Consider the following 26401-nt stretch of genomic DNA (forward strand, 5'->3'; position numbering starts at 1 on the left):
ACAGCTAAACTTCTGTAACTGCTGCGATCAGCTAGTAGAACTCGTTAGATGTCACTGTCAACCGCAAAATCATTTAAGGTGTTAAATATGGTGGGAATCCTACCACTATAATCAAGGAGTGTTGTTGGTGTTATCATGGCAGCCAACGACCCTCTGAACGTTCCTGTGGCTGGAAGCCCCACAAAAAAAAAAAAGTCCACAGTCAACAAAAAAAAAAAAAAAGTTGTGGCACCCCAAAAATAAAAATTAAATGGAAAAACATTTAAAAAAAAAAAATCTATATAAATTTGGTGTTACCATAATAGTGCTGATTTGTAGAACAAACTTAACGTGTCATTTTTAAAGTTAACATTGTTAAAATAAAAGCTAAACTCAAAAAACTGCAAAATTTTTTTTTATTACATTCCAAATAACCCTCTGTCTGCTTCAAACATATGATTCTGCCATTAACCATCTGCCTGCTGCAACATATAGCTGTGATTAATCATTTGTTTGCTGTTATTCCGAATTATCTATGCATCCACTCGTGTGTATCCGCACCCTTGGCTCTGCTACATTCGGTGCTTCCTGCACAGCTTATCTGTACACTTATCTGTCTGCATAATGGTTCTCACTAATCCTTGTGTTGTCCAGCAAGGTCCACTCCACTGCTCTGTTGCCTCCGGTCCGTGCTGCTCATCCTGCTCTATCACTTAGAGAATCCACCTCCCTAAGTGAGCCTTTCACAAGAAGGTCACCAAGGGTAGAGTGGAGATAAGTGGGGACTTAATGTGAGATGATGGGTAGTTCCCCAAAGTTGTGATCTCTCGTGTCCAGTAGGGGGAACGGATCATGTCACGAAGTGAGGGTGGGGGTGAAAGTAGGAAAAGTGTTCGGTGGAGGTAGATGGTAGGTTGCAGCATATGTAGTTGCAGTACCCGGTGTCCAGGGTAAAGATGGTGCCTAGTAGAAGGTTACTTAGTGTCCAGGGCAGGGAAGCCAGTAGGGGGCGATGTATATAATCCTAGGGTTTTATCAGCATTTGATCACTGCCTGATTCAATGCAAGTGCATAAAGACATAGAAAATCTGCCGGCTGCTCCACGTTGACCGAGGGTGGAGAGAAATGAAGCTCTCCGCACAAGAATGCGGCCGAGTTCTTCCCTGCTGCTCTCGGGCTGCTAAATGCCGGCAGAATACGTCCAAACACAGATCTATACAATAGTGGAGAGTTACAGGAATCTCTGCAGCTCCGTGATCTTTGGATCTCCAGATCTTGTCTATGGAATTAATCTTCGGATAATCAGATTTGGGACAATCCCTTGAACGCTGTGATGTCGCCATCTAGTGGTAGATTGTGATTTCACATTCTGTAGGATTTCCAGTTCCGTGGACGTCCGGCACAGGACCAGCTTGTAATTGGTTGGGGAGACTTTTATAAAATTAAGTTTTGGCCAAACTTTTTCAAATCCAGATGAAGTTATTGTGTAGACTGGGGAGGGGCAAAAGTCAAAGTTTTCTTGCCAAAATAAAAAGGAAAAGTGTCTTCCAAACTTTACATGTGATAATATCTGTGGGTGAAAGTAACAGCGGGGGATGGGAGAGCTCAGTGCAGGGTGACCTTCTGTAGTATCGGGGTCTGATGGCTCTGTTCTGCCTAAAGACAAGAAAAGTTATAGAGTAATAAGTAATAAGACAGCGAGGAAGGGGGCGACTGGGACCCTCACCGACCATCCCTCTATATACCACCTCGGAACCCAACTGCCCCCTCTATATTCCGCCATGTAACCAGACTGCCCCCTCTATATTCCGCCATGTAACCAGACTGCCCCCTCTATATTCCGCCATGTAACCAGACTGCCCCCTCTATATTCCGCCATGTAACCAGACTGCCCCCTCTATATTCCGCCATGTAACCAGACTGCCCCCTCTATATTCCGCCATGTAACCAGACTGCCCCCTCTATACACCGCCATGTAACCAGACTGCCCCCTCTATACACCGCCATGTAACCAGACTGCCCCCTCTATACACCGCCATGTAACCAGACTGCCCCCTCTATACACCGCCATGTAACCAGACTGCCCCCTCTATACACCGCCATGTAACCAGACTGCCCCCTCTATACACCGCCATGTAACCAGACTGCCCCCTCTATACACCGCCATGTAACCAGACTGCCCCCTCTATACACCGCCATGTAACCAGACTGCCCCCTCTATACACCGCCATGTAACCAGACTGCCCCCTCTATACACCGCCATGTAACCAGACTGCCCCCTCTATACACCGCCATGTAACCAGACTGCCCCCTCTATACACCGCCATGTAACCAGACTGCCCCCTCTATACACCGCCATGTAACCCGACTGCCCCCTCTATACACCGCCATGTAACCCGACTGCCCCCTCTATACACCGCCATGTAACCCGACTGCCCCCTCTATATTCCGCCATGTAACCCGACTGCCCCCTCTATATTCCGCCATGTAACCCGACTGCCCCCTCTATATTCCGCCATGTAACCCGACTGCCCCCTCTATATTCCGCCATGTAACCCGACTGCCCCCTCTATATTCCGCCATGTAACCCGACTGCCCCCTCTATATTCCGCCATGTAACCCGACTGCCCCCTCTATATTCCGCCATTTAACCCGACTGCCCCCTCTATATTCCGCCATTTAACCAGACTGCCCCCTCTATATTCCGCCATTTAACCAGACTGCCCCCTCTATATACCGCCATTTAACCAGACTGCCCCCTCTATACACCGCCATATAACCAGACTGCGCCATGTTTTCCTCTTTACCTGCTTGGCAGCGCTCAGTTTGTCCAGTTCCGCCTGTACTCGCTGCCCGTACTCCGCATGAACGTCTGAGAAGTTTTTTACCTGGAAATACAGGATACGGCGATTACTTTAGAAGTATATACACTACATGTTTGCAGCAGTCGTCCATTTGTCAGTGCCCAGCGGACATTTATTTTTGCCATTGTTGGCAGGGGCAGAGCTGTGATCCGCCTGGCTGCTTTTTCTTTAGAGAGGTCTGAAATTAATTTCCAGGCTCATTAGAGGCTCAGACTGTTTCTTTACCTCTCCCTCATGCTTTACACTGCAGCTCTGCCTGCATAGATTTCCATAGAGTGTCGTGCAAGAATCGTAGCTTACCGCTCTCTTCTGAATGAAAAGTTCGGCTCCAGACAAGCTTTCTGCGATGTTCTCACAAAGCCTCTGCCGTTCATCTTTTGACAAATCAAGGTAGAATTTTCTCACCTGGGAAGAAAACCAGAAGGACGGACCTGAGAGGAGAGAACTGTGGGGTAGGAGACCAACGGGCCGCCTCTGGTCAGCACATCAAGAAAGAACCCCTGAATATACCCCCTTTCCTAAGCCCACCTACTCACATTATCCTCTGATCACCTGAATTGTACCGGACCTTCCCACCCTGTAAGCCCTGTGACCAGTCCCTTCTGCGGCCCCGTGACCAGTCCCTTCTGCGGCCCCGTGACCAGTCCCTTCTGCGGCCCCGTGACCAGGCCCTTCTGCGGCCCCGTGACCAGGCCCTTCTGCGGCCCCGTGACCAGGCCCTTCTGCGGCCCCGTGACCAGGCCCTTCTGCGGCCCCGTGACCAGGCCCTTCTGCGGCCCCGTGACCAGGCCCTTCTGCGGCCCCGTGACCAGGCCTTTCTGCGGCCCCGTGACCAGGCCTCCCCGCACTCCCCGGCCTGGTCCCATCGCACCACGAGGAATAATTACCTGAGACACGTTATCTTCTTTTGAATCATCGTACCTGGCAGCATCCCCCTGTACGCAGAATGTGCTCTGCAGGAACTCACGTCTGTCCTGGGGACCCCCATAGCTGTTTGGATAATAGTTTGGAGCATTTCCTTTGTGGAAAATGAAGTCACGAGTTTTAGGCATCAGAATAAATGATAAATTATTAAGTAATCACAAGATCTTTGATGAAATAAGGGGCCGTGCAATATGATACATGGAGGGGTCTCGAGAGGTCCCCATTGTTTACCTCCTTATACCCTTATCTGTAAAATCCCTTAGAGAACATACAAGTCTCTATAGGATAGCCACAGGATAGGTGATAATTTGCTAATGGTTGGGGGCCACCGATCCCAAGGACTGCCGAAGACAGTCGAGCGCAGGGACCCCTAGCGAGCGCCAAGTCATCTCCTGGACCACTTACTGAGCTGGGAATACCCCTTTAACGCCTAAACTACATGTGTATAGCAGCGATCAAAATGAAACGCACCGTTCAGCACGATCTTACCTTGATTGTCACCCATTGCCATTAACCCATCACGCTGTACATTTGCGACTTTAGACCTCATCGGAGCGTTTACTGGAATCTGCGCAAAATTCACTCCCAGCCGGTGCCGCTGAGCATCTCCGTAGGCAAACATGCGCCCCTGGATCAAAATAGATTAAAAAAAAAGAGACTAAAATTACAATATGTGCAGGTCTCATTTAAAGAAGACCTATTAATATTTATTTTTATTACCTGGTGTAAACGCCGCTGTTCTCCTGAATCCGGCGATGTTTTTCTTTTCTTCCTGCGCCTCTCCGTTCCTAAGATATGGCCTTGTCTTCCCTGTATATAAATCTAGTCTTTTTAACCAAGTGGGCATGCGCGCTCTCTAGGCGACGCCTACAAACAGCTGAAGACCACACCTGCTTGGCTAACAGACTAAAGTTATATACAGTGGAAAAAAGAGGCAATATCTCAGGAACGGAGAGGCGCAGGAACAAAAGAAAAACATCGCCGGATTCAGGAGAACAGCGGCGTTTACACCGGGATGAATTGGCTCCTGAGATTGTCTATATTTTCTGCTCTATTATTCATATTCATATTTCTCCACTTTTCTGCCAGCAGAAACACAGTGAACACTCTGTAACCATGGACTTTTTTTCCCCAACATAAATGCATTTAATTAGGCTTAAAATCATTTTTTTTTTTGCAGTTGGTTTTTTATTACATTTTGCACCTTTTTATTTTTACAGGTTTTTTTTGTTTCTCTGTACGTTCAACTCTGACTCGGTCTGTGGTTATAAATTAGCTGAGAGGAGCTCAGAAAAAGGCAGATAAAAGAGATACAAAGTATTCTGTCATCTTGAGCTCACTGATGGATTCTCAGTTAACTCATTCTGCAGCCAGCAATAGACAGTGCAGCGCAGAGGAAATAGGACACAAAATGGTGCAAAATATATATACATACAGTCATCCGTCTCTTACATGCAGGACCTTGTCAGGACTGGGCTCTATTCCCGGCACTGTGTTACTTGGCGAGAAGGCGATCTGCTCCACTTCAGCAAAGAAGTTGACCGGATTCCTGTTCAATGTAAACTTTCCTATGGGTATCAATGGGAACTGATCCTCGTACCAAACCTGTAATAAAGAAATGTGATACAAGAAACGGTGCCGTAATAAAGAAATCTATTATTACCTTGTGTGTACAGCTACTATGGAGACTCGTGTGCTGCCATGGTAACAGACTACAAACAAACCATGTGTAGTCGGATCCTTCTCTCACCCACTTCTTCCATAGATATATTCAATAGATTTTAGCAAGATGTAGAGGAGAGATCGCTGGACCCGGGGAGGGTGAGTAAAGCACATTTTGTTTGTTTTTTTCACAATGAACTGTACATATCAGAAAAAGTTTCTAAAAAGGGGACAACCCCTTTAAGGAGTGAATTGGGCAAAATACACAGAATGACCAAAAACGACTCTTCTTTTTTACCTTTGTGACATCGAAAGGGTTGTACGGCATCTTCTGGACTTGTTCTGGGGTCATCACTTGGATGCACAGTGTCCAGGATGGGAAGTCGCCCTTATTTATGGCGTCCTGTAGATCGGTGTTGGCGTAGTCGGGATTTTTTCCCGCCAGAGCCTTCGCGGTCTCTCTGGGCAGATTTTTCAGCCCCTGGTTAGACTGGAGGGAATACGAGAAGTCGCTGTAAGAAGAGTCGGGCCGATCACGGTGGTACGAGCTCAGATACGCACCTGGCACTGGAACTTGGCGAACACGGCCTCCCCCTGCGCGTTCACCAGCTTAAAGGCGTGGTTCGAAAATCCGTCCATGTGTCGGTATCCATCAGGAATGCCTTTGTCCGAAAAGAGGTGGGTGACCTACAGGGTAGACAGGATGGGAGTCATTAACCAGCGGCTGGTATCGGTGGCGCTGGTCATAACAGATGGTATACGGGCTAGATAATAATGTGCTACATCATACCAGCTACGGTGCCCACAGAATGCCAGCCATGGTAGCCACACATCAGCCATAATGCCCAAATAATGCCATCCAGGGTACCAAGACAATACCAGCCACGGTGCCAAGACATCAGCCATAGTGTCCTCATAATACTATCTATGGTACCAAGACAATACCAGCCACAGTGCCCACATAATGCCAGCCATGATACCCACACATCAGCCATAGTGCCCACATACTACCATCCATGCTACCAAGACAATACCAGCCACAGTGCCCACATAATACTAATTATAGTGCCCAAATAATGCCATCCAGGCTACCAAGACAATACCAGCCATAGTGTCCTCATAATACTATCTATGGTACCAAGATAATACCGGCATAATACTAATCATAGTGCCCACATAATGCCAGACATGGTACCAAGACAATACCAGCCACAGTGCCCACATAATGCCAGCCATGGTACCCACACATCAGCCATAGTGCCCACATACTACCATCCATGCTACCAAGACAATACCAGCCACAGTGCTCACATAATACTAATTATAGTGCCCAAATAATGCCATCCAGGCTACCAAGACAATACCAGCCATAGTGTCCTCATAATACTATCTATGGTACCAAGATAATACCGGCATAATACTAATCATAGTGCCCACATAATGCCAGCCATGGTACCAAGACAATACCAGCCACGGTGCCCACATAATGCCAGCCATGGAACCCACACATCAGACATGGCACCATGGATAGTATTGTGGGCACTAAGATAATACCAGCCATGGTGCTCACATAATACTAATTATATTGCCTAAATAATGCCAGCTATGGTACTAAGACAATTCTAGTCAGTGCCCACATAATACTAGCCATAATACCTGCATAATACTAATCATAGTGCCCACATCATGCCAGCCATGTTACCCACATATCTTGGTACCACAACTGTCATTATGTGGGCACCGTCGCTGGTATTATGTAAATACCATGGCTGATATGTGGGTAACACGGCTGGCATTATGTGGGCATTATAATTAGTATTATGCAGGCATTATGGCTAGTATTATATGGGCACCGTGACTGGTATTGTCTTAATACTAATTATAATGCCAGTCATGGTACTATTTGGGCATTGTGACTGGTATTATCTTGGTACCATGGCTACCAAGATAATACCAGCCACCGTGCCCACAATACTAATTATAGTCCCCACATAATGCCAGCTATAGTGCCTGCATAATACTAATGATAGTGCCCAGATGGTGCCCACCGGTCAGAATACAAATACTAAACCAGACAGCACCACGACTGCAGCCCTAGTGTTCACACCAGATCTAACGCGCACATAATAGCAGCCATTGTGCGCACATAACATAATTCATGGTGCCCATATTAATGCCCACAGCTATAGAGAACACATAATACCAATCATAAGAGACCATATGATATAAGTAGTTATAGCGTCCCATAATACCTAATAATTACATGTTCCTCATTGTCGTCCTCACAATAAACAAATCAGCATCTGCTATTAGAAAATGGCGGGAGCAGCCTGCGCCGTGGCCTCAGCCATGTGGAGCAACTACTGGATCAGGCGAGCAGCTGAGGACAATCGATAACCCCACAATGAGCAGCGGATGATGTCTGGTACCTCGTGTAGGGTTTCAGGACGAAGGCTCAAGAAATCCCACAGCATGTTTGGGTCTTTACGATGCGTCTGAGGGTGCCTCTTCTGAACGTGGGAAAGTGATGGAAACTACAAGAGAAAAGGTTGCGAGGATTCAAATCCAGAAGAAACTCCATGAGGAGCGTCCTGTGTGACAACATATTGTGGATCCCCTTACTACAGATGTGTGTATGGGACACGCCAGCATCCAAACATTGATTTCAGATGACCCGTCCAGGGTGTCCTACAACAAACTCTGGGCCATGATCTCCAGGGTTGAGGCCCGCCCATGCCATATGATACCCCAATATATTGGATGAATGAACCAAGAGTCTGGATAATATCAAATGGCCACCCAATATACATACTGGAAGGCTGACGGGCCTCGTGGTTTTTAGTTGATATACCAGAGGCTCTCAGAGGAAAGGGAGACCTTCAAGGAAAGTCTCCCCAGAGTTGGACAACTCATCTAAAACTTCTTGAAGCCTCCAGTATAGCCTCCTCTAGAAGAGTTGTCCAGCTCTGGGGAGACTTTCCTAGAAGGTCTCCCTTTCTTCTGGGAGCCTCGGTATAGTCTAGAAGAGTTGTCCAGCTGTGGGGAGACTTTCCTAGAAGGTCTCCCTTTCTTCTGGGAGCCTCGGTATAGTCTAGATGAGTTGTCCAGCTGTGGGGAGACTTTCCTAGAAGGTCTCCCTTTCTTCTGGGAGCCTCGGTATAGTCTAGAAGAGTTGTCCAGCTGTGGGGAGACTTTCCTAGAAGGTCTCCCTTTCTTCTGGGAGCCTCGGTATAGTCTAGAAGAGTTGTCCAGCTGTGGGGAGACTTTCCTAGAAGGTCTCCCTTTCTTCTGGGAGCCTCGGTATAGTCTAGAAGAGTTGTCCAGCTCTGGGGAGACTTTCCTAGAAGGTATCCCTTTCTTCTGGGAGCCTCGGTATAGTCTAGAAGAGTTGTCCAGCTCTGGGGAGACTTTCCTAGAAGGTATCCCTTTCTTCTGGGAGCCTCGGTATAGTCTAGAAGAGTTGTGCAGGTTCCGGGAGTCTTGCGTGGAAGATCTCTCCTTCTATACTGGAGGCTTCGAGAAGAAGGAGAGATCTTCCAGGCAAGTTTTTCCAGAGCTGGACAACTCTTCTAGACTATATGGACAACTCTTCTAGACTATACCGGAAGCTCCAAGAATAAGGAGAGACCACAAATGAGTGAGATGACGAAATATAATAGAGGGTGGGGGGGGGGGGGGGGAGAACAAACTAACCAAGATGGGGTCTCTTATGAAGAATATTGGGGTGTTATTCCCAACAATATCCCAGTTTCCTTGTTGCGTGTAGAATTTAACAGCGAATCCGCGAGGATCTCTAACAAGTTCTGACGTCCCGGTTTCTCCAGCTGCGGAAATAATCATTGAAAAACAGGTTAAAGACGCACGAGAGAAGAGCAAGAGATGTTTCATGTATAAACCATCATGTCTCATTGCTCCTACTATCAACCTCAGAAGGAAGGCTTAGCATTTCTAGCTCACAGGAGCCATGTGGGCCATCATGTGGACTGTCCTACCTTGGGTTATGTTCCTAGAATGAAGTCACAGGACTTTACATAAACTTTTCAGGCAGAAAATCTATTGCAACTTACTGTAGCGGCAATGTGTATGAGATTTTAAGCAATCATTTCTGCCACTTGTCACAGTGGGAAGAGCAGCTCTGGAGCACAAAACGCTGCTCTAACAAAGCTTAGAACTTACTGGTAGTAGAGAAACGGACAGCTACCGGCGTCTTCTTCCCAACATACTGAAACAATTGGGCTTTGCAATACTTGGTGATATCATGAGTGACCTCAAAGCAACCGAACGCGCCTAAAATATAAAAACATAGTAAATTAAGGTGGGCGGTCTACTTATCACCGCACTCCCCCCATCATGTCTTGCTTCTCCCATAAAGCTGGATAAAATCTGGTCTGATAAGAGTGGATCAAAAGCAAAAAATAAATTTATGGAAATGATAATGTTTAAAAAAAAAAAAAATCCACTTTGCAGCACGCCATAAAAAGCTTTGCTAATTTGCATAACTGCTCTCGTGCAAACAGTAAAGATGTTGCTTGCCTTAATTTATATTCGAAGTTTAAAATTTTAAATTGTGCTGGATTCCATAGAGCAGTGCATTATGGGAGCTTAGATAGCAGTTATATAACGACTATCCCGATTTGGCATCCATAAAATAATAATAATAAAAAAAAAAAATTAACCCCTTCACTCCCAGGCCTTTATTTATTTATTTTTTATTATTCCTTTTCGTTTTTTCCTCCCCGTCTTCTAAGAGCCATAACTTCCTATATTTCTGTCAATATGGCCGAATGAGGGCTTGCTGTTTATGGGGCGAGTTGTACTTTTGAATGACAGCATTCATTCTACCATATAATGTACTGGGAAACACGAAAACAATTCCAAGTGCGGTGAAATTGGAAAAAAAAAGTGCAATTCCACTTTTTTTTGGGGGGGGGGGGAGTTAGGGGGGGGGGGTTCTACTTACCATGTTCACTGTATGGTAAAACTGACCCCATAATATGATTCCTCAGGTCAGTACGAGTACGCAGATACCAAACATCTATAGGTTCTTTTTTATTTAAGTGGTGAAAAAAAAAATTATTCTGAAATTTGTAAGAAAAAAGGTTTTCGCTTTTGTCGCCATTTTCTGAGACCCGTAGCGTCTCCATTTTTCGGGATCTGGGGTTGGACGAGGGCTTATTTATTGCACGCCGAGCTGACGTTTTTATTGATACCATTTTGGGGTAGATCCGATGTTTCGATCGCCCGTTATTGCATTTTATTGCAATGTTGCGGTGACCAAAAAAAAAAAACGTAATTCTGGCATTTAGAATTTTTTTTCTCGTTACGCCGTTTACCGATTGGATTAATTCTTTTTTTTATATTGATAGATCGGGCGATTCTGAACGCAGCCATACCAAATATGTGTGTGTGTTTTTATTTTGTTTTTATTGTTTTATTTTGAATGGGGCGAAAGGGGGGTGATATAAACTTTTATTTTATTTTTTTTTATTTCTTTTGTATTTATTTTATTTTATTTTATTTTTATTTATTTTTTTTTTTTACACTTTTTGTATGCTTCAATAGCCTCCATAAGATACTAGAAGCAACAACTGTCAGATCGCGTCTGCTGCATACAGGCAACGAGCCGATCGCCTGTATGCAGCAGATTTGCTCACTTGCTATGAGCGCCGACCACTGGGTGGCGCTCATAGCAATCTGGCCATGACAACCACAGGGGTTTGCTGCAGACCCCGGGTTGTCATGGCAAAGCATCGGTGACCCACGATCACGTGACGGGGTCACCGATGGGCGGGGTAAGTGACGCGCTTCCGGTGCGGCACTGCTAAATGCCGCTGTCAGAGATTGACAGCGACATTTAACTATTTAATAGCCGCGGGTGGATTGCAATTCCACCCGCGGCTGTTGCGGGCACATGTCAGCTGTATAGATCAGCTGACATGTGCTCGGTTTAGCGCGGGCTCAGTGCCGGAGCCCGCTCTAAACAGGGGATTATGATGTGGGGCGTACTAATACGTACCATGTCATAAAAGGGTTAAAAGTCCCCTTAGGGAACTTTGAAACTGCGATTGTCTGATCGCTTGTGCTATACATAGCAGTGCCGACCATCTTATATCTGTACATAGGAAAACAGTATAAAAAAAGTAAGCAAATGTAAATTTTAGATTTTTTTTTTTATTATTATTACACCATTCTGCTAGACTTTCTTACCGGCGCCGCGAGCGTGCACCACCCTCTCTGGAATACGCTCCCTGACAAAGTGAGACATTTCTTCAATGAATATTGCATCCTGAAGAAGAACTGGCCCTCGAGGGCCCGCGGTCAGTGACGTGGTCTTGTTTCCAATGGGATCCCCATTGGCCGTGGTCATCAGCTCGGGCTATAGAGAGACAGAGAATAAAATAACTGGACATTTCCACAGCAAATCATAGAAGTCTATTACACATTGAGGGCAATTGTGGACCCGCCATGGTGACATCACTATGGATAACTCACAACATGGTGGAATAGGATTTGTGGTCACCGTTATGATCAATGAGGGTCCACCAAGACCTCAGACGGCCACCACCGACAGAGGCAGAAGGGGCAGAGGGGCACATGCCCCCCAGGCCGGTAGCCATGCAGTTGGCCGCCCAGCCATCTACTGCTTAAGAGGCTGCAGTTGGTACTGTGTCTAAGGCCTTAGTCACATGTTGCGTTTTTTGCTGCATTTTTTTTTCCACAGTCAAAACCTGCTGTCTTGGCGATAAAGAGGCAACATCAAAAAAGCAGGATTTGATGCGTTTTTACTGCATTTTTGTTAGGGTACATGTGTCTCTTGTGCATGCTAATAAAGTTTAGTGCATATAAAAAAAAAAAAAAGCTAATGATTCAACTTCCTCAAGTTTTGGACCGAAAACACAGCAAGACTTGATACCTGCTTTTTTGTTGTTGTGTTTTTTGCACTTACCCATTGTTTTCTATGGGGAAAAAACGCTGCACAAACGCTGAAAGAAGTCACTTGCTGCATTTTTTTTTTGACAAAACATTAAAAAAAAAACCAAGGTGTGTGCATGAGATTTCTGAAATCTCATAGACTTTGCTGGTACTTTAAAACGCAGCTTAAAATTTGCATTAAAAAAAACGCAACATGTGAACATAGCTTTAAGGCTGTGTGCACACGTTGCGGATTTGCTAGCAAAACCTGAAAGGTTTCTTGATGCCAGCAAAGTGAATGAGAAACCTGAAGTGTCATGCACTTTGCTTATTTTTTTACTTGCAGATTTGGTGCAGAAAATAATTTGCTGTATGTCAATTCTCTGTGCATTTTTTCACCCATTGAATTCAATGAAAAACGCAACTTTTTTTGAGGCTGTGTTTTCCTGCCAAGAGATCCAGAAATGGTGCAAAAATATCCGCACACAAAATACTCAACATGTACACAGACCCAAATGTGTAGAGGTGCCGCCCGGCGGCTGCAGCACAGCAGACACCACGCACCTCTCGCTGACCTGCTTCCTCCCGCCAAAGAGGAGCTTCAGCCTGTGAGCAGCAGGGGAGGTCGGACATTGCTGGATCTTGTGGGCTCCTGCAGTGATAGAGGCAGCAGGAGATTTGTGCAGTTTGTACAGGGAGGAGGCGGCCGGACGCTGCTCAGCGCCTCACAAGTCCAGGGCCGGATCCTGAACATATCTATGGCCGCTCTGCTTAGGGAGAGGGGGCTGCAGACAGGAGTTGGGGGCTGCAGACAGAAGACGGGGGCTGTAGGCAGGAGGCGGGGGCTGTAGGCAGGAGACGGAGGCTGCAGACAGAAGGGGGCTGCAGACAGGAGACGGGGCTACAGACAGGAGTGAGGGCTGCAGACAGGAGAGGGGGCCGCAGACAGGAGAGAGGGCCGCAAACAGGAGACTGGGGCTGCAGACAGGAGACTGGGGCCGCAGACAGGAGAGGGGGCCGCAGACAGGAGACTGGGGCCGCAGACAGGAGACTGGGGCCGTAGACAGGAGATTGGGGCTGCAGACAGGAGAGGGGGGCCGCAGACAGGAGAGGGGGTCACAGACAGGAGTGAGGGTTGCAGACAGGAGACGGGGCAACCCAGTTGGGCTCCTGCAGTGTCCGTGCAGACATGGAGGGGAAAGGACTCAACTCAGGCAGAGCTCGCTTGCTGTCAGACATGCTAAGGGGAGGTATGAGGCACACTGATCGAGGGGGCGAAATGGTGCGCGAACCCTTGGCCACTGTTCACACTAAGGCCATCAATGTTGCAATCATAAAAACCCCTTCAGGGCGTCCATACACCGAACAATGAATGTTTGTGAATCAGCTAGTAAAGTCAATCATCCACAATTATCTCTGGGTGTTTGCTACTAAAATGAATAGAATATTTAACAACCAGACCCATCAGAACAATGCAAGGCATTATTATTTCACCTCTTAGGGAAGGACGCAGCCCTTCAGGAAGCAGCTTTTTTTTCTGTTTTTGTCTCTGTGTCTTCTGACAATCATAATTTCATTTTTGTAGTTTTTCTCTGTCGTTGTTGTGTGAGGTCTTGTTTTTGCATTTCTGGGCTTATTTCTTATTGTAAAAAAAAATGTCTTTTTTTTCAAGCGGAATATGTAAAAAATTCAATTTAGCTTTTTTTCTATTTTTAACTTTTCAGCAGTTTCACTAATTTTATGCTTTAAACATATTTTATAAGTAGTAAAGATTAAAAGGATATACACTGCTCAAAAAAATAAAGGGAACACTCAAACAACAGAATATAACTCCAAGTAAATCAAACTTCTGTGAAATCAAACTGTCCACTTAGGAAGCAACACTGATTGACAATCAATTTCACATGCTGTTGTGCAAATGGAATAGACAATAGATGGAAATTATTGGCAATTATCAAGACACCCTCAATAAAGGAGTGGTTCTGCAGGTGGGGACCACAGACCACATCTCAGTACCAATGCTTTCTGAGCTGATGTTTTGGTCACTTTTCAATGTTGGTTGTGCTTTCACACTCGTGGTAGTATGAGACGGACTCTACAACCCACAGAAGTTGCTCAGGTAGTGCAGCTCATCCAGGATGGCACATCAATGCGAGCTGTGGCAAGAAGGTTTGCTGTGTCTGTCAGCGTAGTGTCCAGAGGCTGGATGCGCTACCAGGAGACAGGTCAGTACACCAGGAGACGTGGAGGAGGCCTCAGGAGGGCAACAACCCAGCAGCAGGACCGCTACCTCCACCTTTGTGCAATGAGGAACAGGAGGAGCACTACCAGAGCCCTGCAAAATGACCTCCAGCAGGCCACAAATGTGCATGTGTCCGCACAAACGGTTAGAAGCCGACTCCATGAGGGTGATATGAGGGCCCGACATCCACAGATGGGGGTTGTGCTCACTGTTATGATCTGCGACAAGTACTAAGGAAAGACAGGGGAAAGCTGTCCCTACAGTAAGACTAAGCTGAATCCCTACGATGTAGCGGGCTGACTGTTCCTAGCGAACAGACTCGCCTTAGTCCTCGGCTAGTCTGAACGAAGACCTATAGCATAAGTGGAGGACTAAGGACTGGGACAAAAATGGGACACGTCCTAAATAGAGAAGTTGTTGCAGAACACAAAAAGACAAACTGACAAAAAAGTACTAGAGGTCCCAGAAGGACCAAGCGAACTGACAGAGAAAGGCACCGAAGCACCTGGCTAGAGAAACAGTCAAACACTGAAGTCCAGCACAGCCAAAAGGGCGGAGCTGGAATATAAAGGCAGATGGTCACATGACCGCAAAACACAAGATGGAAAAAACAAACAGGAGGGTTCTAACAGTACCCCCTCTTTTATGAGGATCCTCCGGCTCCTCCAGGCCCAGGCCTATCCGGAAATCTCTTGTGGAAAGCTTTAACAAGCCTAGAAGCAGAGACATCATCTGTCCTTACCCAGGAGTTGTCTTTGGGACCGAAACCCTTCCAGGAGACAAGATACTGTAATCTCCCTCTATGCCATCTAGAATTCAAGATACAAGAAATTTCATATTCGCCGTCTTCCACCACAGGAGGAACTGTGACAGTGGCGTCCCTATCAGATACGTCAGCCTTTTTCAACAAGGAAACATGAAACACAGGATTAATCTTCCAGGAGGTACGGACATCCAACCTAACAGCAGACGGGTTAACAACCTGAAACACTTTAAATGGACCCACAAACTTAGGACCCAGTTTTTTAGAGGGAATCCTCAACCGCAGGTTCTTCGAGGACAACCAAACCATGTCACCTACAGTAAACAAAACATCCTTACGTTTCCTGTCAAAATACTTCTTGGACTTCTTGTTAGCCTCTTGCAGGTTACAACGTACATTAGTCCAAACTCTCTCCAAATCACTGGAAAAATTCTCCTCCTCCGGCACCGCCGACCCCAATTTGGAGAACGAACCAAAAGACGGATGTCTCCCAGTAAACAAAAAAAAGGAGAACACCCAGCAGAGGAGGATGTATGATTGTTAAGAGCAAATTCTGTGAGAGGCAGAAACTCAGACCACCCCTCTTGATTGTCCGCCACAAAACAACGCAAAAACTGTTCAACATCCTGGTTCTTTCTTTCTGTCTGTCCATTAGACTCAGGATGATAACCAGACGAAAATGACAAATGGACTCCCAACCTGTCACAAAAAGCACGCCAAAAGCGAGCCACAAACTGAGGTCCTCCATCAGAAACAATATCCGTGGGAACGCCATGGAGCCTGACAATCTCCTTAACAAACGCCTTAGCAAGTGTCTCGGCGCAGGGCAACTTAACCAATGGAACCAAATGACACATCTTACTAAAACGGTCCACGACTACCCAGATGACAGTAAAACCCTCAGACACAGGAAGATCAGTAATAAAATCCACAGAGAGATGCGTCCAAGGCGCACTAGGAACCTCCAGAGGGCAAAGCAACCCCGCAGCAGGAGTATGTGAAGCCTTTGACCTAGCACGCACAGTACATTGACGCACCCACTTGATGACTTCCTTCTGCCATCCAGGCCACCAAAAACTGCGACTGATAAGTCTCTTAGTCTCAGAAATTCCTGGATGACCTGCCAACCGAGACTCATGACACTCCACAAACAAATCTTTCCTAAAGGTTCTAGGCACGAACAACCTCCCATGGGGAGTGTTAGATGGGGCATCATCTTGAGCTTTCAGAATCCCATCCTCCAAAACGGAGTCCAATGCCGCCACCACAACTCCTTTCTGTAAAATGCTCTCCTCCTCCTCGGCACCGACCGTAGGAGAGAAGCTGCGAGATAAAGCATCGGCTTTAACATTCTTAGTACCAGGGATATAGGTAACAGAAAAATGAAACCGAGAAAAAAAAAGTGCCCACCTAGCTTGACGGGCATTCAAGCGCTTGGCAGCATCCAGATACATCAAATTCTTATGATCTGTAAAAACCTGAAAAGGAAATCTAGCGCCTTCCAAAAAATGACGCTAATGTTCAAACGCGAGTTTAATAGCCAGCAACTCCCGATTTCCAACATCATAATTCAGTTCGGTTTCTGAAAAAATTTTCAAAAAGAATGCACAAGGATGTACTCCATCCCTGCTCTCCTGAGACAAAACTGCTCCGACCCCCATCGATGAAGCATCAACCTCGACCAAAAAAGGTTTGGTCTCATCAGGCTGCATAAGGATAGGGGCAGAACTGAACCTCTCTTTGAGATACTCAAACGCTTCAATGGCCTCAGTAGTCCACTGGGCCGTATTCACACCTTTCCTGGTGAGATCGGTTAGAGGTTTAACAATTACAGAAAAATTCTTAATGAATTTCCTGTAATAATTGGCAAAACCCAAAAATCTCTGTATAGATTTCAAACCAATAGGCCTAGGCCATTCCTGTACAGCTTGAACCTTCAGAGGGTCCATCTCAAAGCCCTCGCTGGAGACAATGTAGCCCAAAAAACTAATTCTCTGCACAGCGAACTCACATTTCTCCAGCTTAGCAAAGAGTGAATTATCAAAATGTCATCCAAATACACAACCACATTCTTACCAATCAAAGGTCTCAGGATGTCATTAATAAGGTTCTGAAAAAATGCAGGTGCATTGGTAAGACCAAAAGGCATCACCAGATTCTCAAAATGACCTACCGGAATGTTAAAAGCAGTTTTCCATTCATCACCCTCCTTCACTCGTAACAAATTGTATGCCCCCCAATCTTAGAGAACCACTTGGCCCCCACTAACTGGTTAAACAAGTCAGGAATTAACGGCAATGGGTAGGGATTGCGTACGGTAATCTTATTAATTTCACGAAAATCCAGACATGGTCGTAAACCGCCGTCCTTTTTTTTTAACAAAGAAAGATCCAACTGCCACAGGTGACTTAGAAGGTCTAATGTGACCAGCAGCCAGGCTACTCTCTATGTATTCCTCCAAGGCCTTTCTTTCAGGGATAGTCAGATTAAATAAACGACTCTTGGGAAGAGTAGCTCCAGGAACAGCTACTCACGTGTTGCTGTAGCTCGGCCACCTCCAGAGACAATCCCTGCAGGCGTTAAGCCAAATCCTGGACGGAAACCATACTGATCCCCGAATTTCTTTCCTTTTAGTTTTTTTTTTGGCTGGACTTACTGTTATGATCTGCAACAAGTACTAAGGAAAGACAGGAGAAAGCTGTCCCTACAGTAAGACCAAGCTGAATCCCTACTATGTAGCGGGCTGCCTGTTCCTAACGAACAGACCCACCTTAGTCCTCGGCTACTCTGAACGAAGACTTATAGCATAAGGGGAGGGGTCCCTAAAAGAACTAAGGACTGGGACAAAAATGGGACACCTCCTAAACAAAGAAGTTGTTGCAGAACACAAAAAGACAAACTGACAAAAAGGTACTAGAGGTCCCAGAAGGATCAAGCGAACTGACAGAGAAAGGCACCAAAGCACCAGGCTAGAGAAACAGTCAAACACTGAAATCCAACACAGTCAAAAGGGCGGAGCTGGAATATAAAGGCAGATGGTCACGTGACCGCAAAACACAAGATGGAAAAAACAAACAGGAGGGTTCTAACACTCACAGCTCAACACCGTGCAGGACGCTTGGCATTTGCCACAGAACACCAGGATTGGCAAAGTGGCCAATGGCGCCCTGTGCTCTTCACAGATGAAAGCAGGTTCACACTGAGCACATGTGACAGACGTGACAGAGTCTGGAGACGCCGTGGAGAGCGATCTGCTGCCTGCAACATCCTTCATCATGACCGGTTTGGCAGTGGGTCAGTAATGGTGTGGGGTGGCATTTCTTGGAGGGCCGCACAGCCCTCCATGTGCTCGCCAGAGATAGCCTGACTGCCATTAGGTATTGAGATGAGATCCTCAGACCCCTTGTGAGACCATATGCTGGTGCGGTTGGCCCTGGGTTCCTCCTAATGCAGGACAATGCCAGACCTCATGTGGCTGGAGTGTGTCAGCAGTTCCTGCAAGATGAAGGCATTGAAGCTATGGACTGGCCCGCCCGTTCCCCAGACCTGCATCCCATTGAGCACATCTAGGACATCATGTCTCGCTCCTTCCACCAACGTCACGTTGCACCACAGACTGTCCAGGAGTTGGCGGATGCTTTAGTCCAGGTCTGGGAGGAGATCCCACAGGAGACCATCCGCAACCTCATCAGGAGCATACCCAGGCATTGTAGGTCATACAGGCACGTGGAGGCCACACACAATACTCAGCCTCATCAGGAGCATGCCCAGGCGTTGTAGGGAGGTCATACAGGCACGTGGAGGCCACAAACAATACTCAGCCTCATCAGGAGCATGCCCAGGCGTTGTAGGGAGGTCATACAGGCACGTGGAGGCCACACACAATATTCAGCCTCATCAGGAGCATGCCCAGGCATTGTAGGGAGGTCATACAGGCACGTGGAGGCCACACACAATACTCAGCCTCATCAGGGGCATGCCCAGGCGTTGTAGGGAGGTCATACAGGCACGTGGAGGCCACACACAATACTCAGCCTCATCAGGAGCATGCCCAGGCGTTGTAGGGAGGTCATACAGGCACGTGGAGGCCACACACAATACTGAGCCTCATCAGGAGCATGCCCAGGCGTTGTAGAGAGGTCATACAGGCACGTGGAGGCCACACACAATACTCAACCTCATCAGGAGCATGCCCAGGCGTTGTAGGGAGGTCATACAGGCACGTGGAGGCCACACACAATACTCAGCCTCATCAGGAGCATGCCCAGGCGTTGTAGAGAGGTCATACAGGCACGTGGAGGCCACACACAATACTCAGCCTCATCAGGAGCATGTCCAGGCGTTGTAGGGAGGTCATACAGGCACGTGGAGGCCACACACAATACTGAGCCTCATCAGGAGCATGCACAGGCGTTGTAGAGAGGTCATACAGGCACGTGGAGGCCACACACAATACTCAGCCTCATCAGGAGCATGCCCAGGCGTTGTAGGGAGGTCATACAGGCACGTGGAGGCCACACACAATACTCAGCCTCATCAGGAGCATGCCCAGGCGTTGTAGAGAGGTCATACAGGCACGTGGAGGCCACACACAATACTGAGCCTCATCAGGAGCATGCCCAGGCGTTGTAGGGAGGTCATACAGACACGTGGAGGCCACACACAATACTCAGCCTCATCAGGAGCATGCCCAGGCGTTGTAGGGAGGTCATACAGGCACGTGGAGGCCACACACAATACTGAGCCTCATCAGGAGCATGCCCATGCGTTGTAGGGAGGTCATACAGGCACGTGGAGGCCACACACAATACTGAGCCTCATCAGGAGCATGCCCAGGCGTTGTAGAGAGGTCATACAGGCACGTGGAGGCCACACACAATACTCAGCCTCATCAGGAGCATGCCCAGGCGTTGTAGAGAGGTCATACAGGCACGTGGAGGCCACACACAATACTCAGCCTCATCAGGAGCATGCCCAGGCGTTGTAATGAGGTCATACAGGCACGTGGAGGCCACACACAATACTCAGCCTCATCAGGAGCATGCCCAGGCGTTGTAATGAGGTCATACAGGCACGTGGAGGCCACACACAATACTGAGCCTCATTAGGAGCATGCCCAGGAGTTGTAGGGAGGTCATACAGGCACGTGGAGGCCACACACAATACTCAGCCTCATCAGGAGCATGCCCAGGCGTTGTAGGGAGGTCATACAGGCACGTGGAGGCCACACACAATACTGAGCCTCATTAGGAGCATGCCCAGGAGTTGTAGGGAGGTCATACAGGCACGTGGAGGCCACACACAATACTCAGCCTCATCAGGAGCATGCCCAGGCGTTGTAGGGAGGTCATACAGGCACGTGGAGGCCACACACAATACTGAGCCTCATTAGGAGCATGCCCAGGAGTTGTAGGGAGGTCATACAGGCACGTGGAGGCCACACACAATACTCAGCCTCATCAGGAGCATGCCCAGGCATTGTAATGAGGTCATACAGGCACGTGGAGGCCACACACAATACTCAGCCTCATCAGGAGCATGCCCAGACGTTGTAGGGAGGTCATACAGGCACGTGGAGGCCACACACAATACTGAGCCTCATTTTGACTTGTTTTAAGGACATTACATCAAAGTTGGATCAGCCTGTAGTGTATTTTTCCACTTTAATTTTGGGGGTGACTCCAAATCCAGGCCTCCATTGGTTAATAAATGTGATTTCCATTGATGATGTTTGTGTGATTTTGTTGTCCGCACATTCAACTTTGTACAGAACAAAGTATTCAATGAGAAGATTTCATTCATTCAGATCTAGGATGGGTTATCTGAGTGCTCCCTTTATTTTTTTGAGCAGTGTATAACGTGTATTTATTTGGTTTTTATGATTAAAAGTAATCATATTTATTCTTTATTTTTTTGTGGGCGGCTTGTCTTTCTTATATAATTTTAAGAGGATTTACTGCACTTCTAAATGGAATGTGTCATCAGGAAATGGCCTATTATTTAAATCAGGTTTTTGTCAATGTTTTTTTTTTTTCATATCATAATCTGTATTAAAATAAAAAAATAACCAACTTCCTCTTGGTTCAGGAAATCTACATGTGCATTAACAGCAATAGACTAACTCAGACTCTATATTTTATACTGAAGCCTTCGTACAGAAGGCAGAGGAGGTGAGCTGTGTCATCGCCTATTGTAAATGGTGGGTCCTGTGTTATCTGCTGTATATAGAGGTGTTATTCTCTGTACAGGAGGAGGAGGTGAGCTGTGACATCGCCTATTGTGAATGGTGGATTCTGTGTTATCTACTGTATATAGAGGTGTTATCAGTTATTGTACAGGAGGAGGAGGAGGTGAGCTGTGACATCACCTATTGTGAATGGTGTGACTCACCCCCTGGGCCGTGGGATACCCGGAACCGGGCTTCTGTACGATGCTGGGGGTAGTAGTGGCAACCAGATCCCGTGGCTCAGGGTGGTCAGACCAAATTGTGGCAGTCTATTTATCAGTGTTTTGAATGTCCGACTACGCCACCCGTGGATTGCGGTCAGGGATAACCGCCGCTGCGAGGCAGACCGCTGAGGCTGGTGTTGGTGTGCAGCACAGAGGTAGGATAACTCCCCACGGGAAGAGTGTAGCCTCAGGGCAGTGTAGGTGGATGCTGGGGGTGATAGTGCAGGCCGCAATAGTAAGATTACAGAGTCCACTTCAAACAGTCCAGGGTCTTTATTGTAGGTATTATTAACCCCTTAAGCACCGCGGGTGGTTTGCACCTTAATGACCAGGCCAATTTTTACAATTCTGACCACTGTCACTTTATGAGGTAATTACTCTGGAACGCTTCAACGGATCCCCCTGATTCTGAGATTGTTTTTTCATGACATATTGTACTTCATGATTGTGGAAAAATTTCTTCGATATCACTTGCGTTTATTTGTGAAAAAAATGGAAATTTGGCGAAAATTTTGAAAATTTTGCAATTTTCAAAATTTGAATTTTTAGGCCCTGAAATCAGAGCGATATGTCACACAAAAGAGTTAATAAATAACATTTCCCACATGTCTACTTTACATCAGCACAATTTTGGAACCAAAATTTTTTTTTGTTAGGGAGCTATAAGGGTTAAAAGTTGACCAGCGATTTCTCATTTTTCCAACAAAATTTACAAAACCATTTTTTTAGGGACCACATCACATTTGAAGTCACTTTGAGAGGTCTTTATGACAGAAAATACCCAAAAGTGACACCATTCTAAAAACTGCACCCCTCAAGGTGCTCAAAACCACATTCAAGAACTTTATTAACCCTTCAGGTGCTTCATAGGAATTTTTTGAATGTGGAAGAAAAAAATGAACATTTAACTTTTTTCACAAAAATGTTACTTTAGACCCAATTCTTTTTATTTTCACAGGGGTAACAAGAAAAAATGGACTGCAAAATTTGTTGTGCAATTTCCCCTGGGCACGCAGATACCCAATATTTGGGGAAAAAACACTGTTTGGGCGCACTGTAGGGCTCGGAAGGGAAGGCGCGCCATTTGACTTTTTGATTGTAAAATTTGCTTGAATAATTAGCGGACACCATGTTGGGTTTAGAGAGCCCCTGTGTGCCCAAACATTGGAGCTCCCCCACAAGTGACCCCATTTTGGAAACTAGACCCCCCCAAGGCACCTATCTAGATGCATAGTGAGCAGTTGCAACCCCAGGTGCTTCACAAATTGATTCGTAAAAATGAAAAAGTGAAAAAAAACACTTTTTCATTGTTACGAATCAATTTGTGAAGCACCTGGGGGTTCCAACTGCTCACTATGCATCTAGATAGGTGCCTTGGGGGGTCTAGTTTCCAAAATGGGGTCACTTGTGGGGGAGCTCCAATGTTTGGGCACACAGGGACTCTCTAAATGCAACATGGTATCCGCTAACAAATTGAATGGAAGATGCATAGTGAGCACTTGGAACCCCCAGGTGCTTCACAAATTGATTCGTAATAATGAAAAAGTGAAAAAAAAAACACTTTTTCATTTTTACGAATCAATTTGTGAAGCACCTAGGGGTTCCAAGTGCTCACTATGCATCTAGGTAGGTGCCTTGGGGGGTCTAGTTTCCAAAATGGGGTCACTTGTGGGGGAGCTCCAATGTTTGGGCACACAGGGATATGCAACATGATATCCGCTAACAATTTGAGCCGACAATTTGTTAGCGGATATCATGTTGCATTTGGAGAGTCCCTGTGTGCCCAAACATTGGAGCTCCCCCACAAGTGACCCCATTTTGGAAACTAAACCCCCCAAGGCACCTATCTAGATTCATAGTGAGCACTTGGAACCCCAGGTGCTTCACAAATTGATTCATAAAAATGAAAAAGTGTTTTTTTTTTCACTTTTTCATTATTACGAATCAATTTGTGAAGCACCTGGGGATTCCAAGTGCTCACTATGCATCTAGATAGGTGCCTTGGGGGGTCTAGTTTCCAAAATGGGGTCACTTGTGGGGGAGCTCCAATGTTTGGGCACACAGGGGCTCTCCAAACGCAACATGGCGTCCGCTAACAATTTGAGCCGATTTTCCATTCAATTTGTTAGCGGACACCATGTCGCGTTTGGAGAGCCCGTGATGTGCCTAAACAGTGGAGCTCCCCCACAAGTGTCCAAACTATACCCCTCAAGGATTTTATTAAGGTGTATAGTGAACATTTTGAACCCAGAGGTACGGCACAGAATTTGTTTACATTAGGTCATCATATTGAATAAGTTGTCATTATTCTTGAGCGCAAGTGCTCGCTACTTGAGTTTGCATCGGGTACTCAGGTATGCACCATGTACAGCGTGTGCTCGAGTGACATGCTCGAGTCCCTGCTCCGCATGTTTCACGGTTATTAGACACCCAAAAAAAAACATGCGGGGATCGCTCGTGCATGGCAGGCAATCCCCGTAAAGTTTTTTGGCCGCGAAGCATATGGGGCAGAGACTCGAGCATGTCACTCAAATACCCACGATACTCAATGCATACCAGAGCACCCGATGCAAACTCAAGTAGCGAGCACTTGCTCTCAACACTAGTCGCCATATCGTCATCTTTTTTTCTTACTTTTGAAAAAAATCCCAACCCCAGCCCTAACCCTAGCACAACCCTAGCCCCAGCACAACCCTAGCCCCAGCACAACCCTAGCCCCAAACCCAGCCCTAACCCTAGCCCAATCCTAACCCAAGAGTTTATTTTTGACGCCGTTCCTTGTGCGGTATAAGTGATTAGACGACTTTATTCTTCGGGTCGGTGTGATTACAGCAATGCCAGAATCATATGGGGTTTTTATGACTGACAGCTGTCACACACTAAAAGACGCATTTTTTGTAAAATCTAGTTTTTGCATCGCCATATTTTGAGAGCTATAATTTTTCCAGATTTTGGCAGACAGTCATGTGACGGCTCGTTTTTTTGCGGGATGACTTGACGTTGTTATTGGTGCCATTTTCAGGCACGTGACATTTTTTGATCGCTTTCTATTCCGATTTTTGGGAGGCAGAATAAACAAAAACCAACAATTCAGGAATTGTTTTTTTTTGGTTTTTTTTTATTCTGTTCCGCGTGTGGTAAAATTGATGAGGTAGCTTTATTCTTCGGGTCAGTATGTGACACCCCAGGGGTCTGGTTGTCACAGTGATAGAGATATTACGTCTGAGAGCAGGTGGGAGGTCCTTTGGTCAGGGATCCTGTGCATGCCACACCTCCTGCCCAGCCTTGGGAGGGGAAGAACTTCCCCTGTATAAACCCGGGGCTGAGGCAGGGTTAGTGAGTCCAGGAAGAGTAGAGACAAGAGCAGCATAGGAAGCAGCAGAGTCACAAGGAGTCAGGGGCTGGCAGCTAAAGAGCTCGCCCTGACTAAGAAGATTCTTTACCGGACCCGGAGTCCGAGGCTGTGGGGACTAACTTCTACCCAGCAGCAGAATCCGTCAGGCAGGGGATTTCAGGTCCCCTGGCCCAGAAGCCCGAGTCACCGGCCATACGGGTGAGCACCACACGGTACACTCAGGGACGTGGGCTACTTACATCAGCTTCTAGCAAGGTAGCCAGAAGAGTACAGTCAGCTTGGGAGGCCTACAACTACGCCTGGCCAGGGGAGATCCCATCTGCTCAAGGACTGACCAGGCCCCGTTCGCTAGCAAGTACTCCGGGAGGGTCTATCGTTGTTACCAGTAAAGACCCTGAACGCTACCATACCGTCTCTGAGTGGTTCCTGCTACCCCCATCATCCACGTCGGCTGCCCTGAGGCCATACCCCTCCCGTTGGGGGTTATACTATCACGCTGCACCATCCTTCCACCGGCCTCAGCGGTCTGCCCTGCAGCAGCAGCCCCCTGGCTGCATTCAACGGGTGGCGTAGTCATCAACCATTTTCTACCGCTAACAGACTGCCGTCCAGTTTGACTCCCTGGGCACGGACCGGGTCACCGCCACGAGACTACAACCCTAAACAGATCCGGCTCCGGGTAAGCTCCCGCGTGCGCAACGCAGCGCGACACAGGCCCAGGGGCGCGTCAAGTACGTTTACAGCGGTACCACATTTGTATCATTTTTCTATGTTTTGGCGCTTATACACAATAAAAGCTATTTTATAGAAAAAAATATTTTTTAGTATCGCTTTATTCTGAGAGCTATAACTTTTTTATTTTTCGGCTGATGGAGCTGTATGGCGGCTTGTTTTTTGCGGGACGAGATGACGTTTTCAGCGGTATCATTTTTAGTTATATGCGTCTTTTTGATCGCGTGTTATTCCACTTTTTGTTTGGCGGTATGGTGATAAAGCATTGTTTTTTGCTTCGTTTTTTTTTTTTTTTTTTACCGTGTTCACTGAAGGGGTTAACTAGTGGGACAGTTTTATAGGTCAGGTTGTTCCGGACGCGGCGATACCAAATATGTGTACTTTTATTGTTTTTTTTTATTTTTTTTATAATAATATTTATTGATGGGTACATTATATTTTTATTTTTGGTGTATTATTTTTTTTATTTTTTTATAATATTTTTGCACATTTTATTTTTTTTTTTCCACTTTCACACA

General features: G+C 46.6%; 1 protein-coding gene across 2 annotated transcripts in view; it reads right to left on the reverse strand.

Moving 5' to 3' along the window:
• Positions 1-386: 386 nt before the first annotated feature.
• The window catches only part of LOC141174109 (catalase-like), a 33313-nt gene continuing 7298 nt past the window's right edge, over positions 387-26401 (reverse strand). The window contains exons 2-13 of one of the 2 annotated variants that reach the window (XM_073658777.1): positions 11637-11805; positions 9606-9716; positions 9123-9253; positions 7859-7963; positions 5991-6116; positions 5728-5919; positions 5220-5372; positions 4257-4395; positions 3731-3861; positions 3140-3248; positions 2787-2864; positions 387-1635 (exon numbers count right to left, since the gene is read on the reverse strand). In XM_073658777.1, coding sequence (XP_073514878.1) covers positions 1259-1635; positions 2787-2864; positions 3140-3248; positions 3731-3861; positions 4257-4395; positions 5220-5372; positions 5728-5919; positions 5991-6116; positions 7859-7963; positions 9123-9253; positions 9606-9716; positions 11637-11805 — 1821 coding nt within the window. In that variant the 3' untranslated portion in view covers positions 387-1258. Of the gene's footprint in view, positions 1636-2786; positions 2868-3139; positions 3249-3730; positions 3862-4256; positions 4396-5219; positions 5373-5727; positions 5920-5990; positions 6117-7858; positions 7964-9122; positions 9254-9605; positions 9717-11636; positions 11806-26401 lie in introns of both variants that reach the window. The other variant, XM_073658778.1, reaches the window with a different exon arrangement.

This window comes from Phyllobates terribilis, unplaced genomic scaffold (genome assembly GCF_046119375.1).
Source record: "Phyllobates terribilis strain yellow unplaced genomic scaffold, ASM4611937v1 Scaffold_13__5_contigs__length_258822181, whole genome shotgun sequence".
Taxonomy (NCBI): Eukaryota; Metazoa; Chordata; class Amphibia; order Anura; family Dendrobatidae; genus Phyllobates; species Phyllobates terribilis.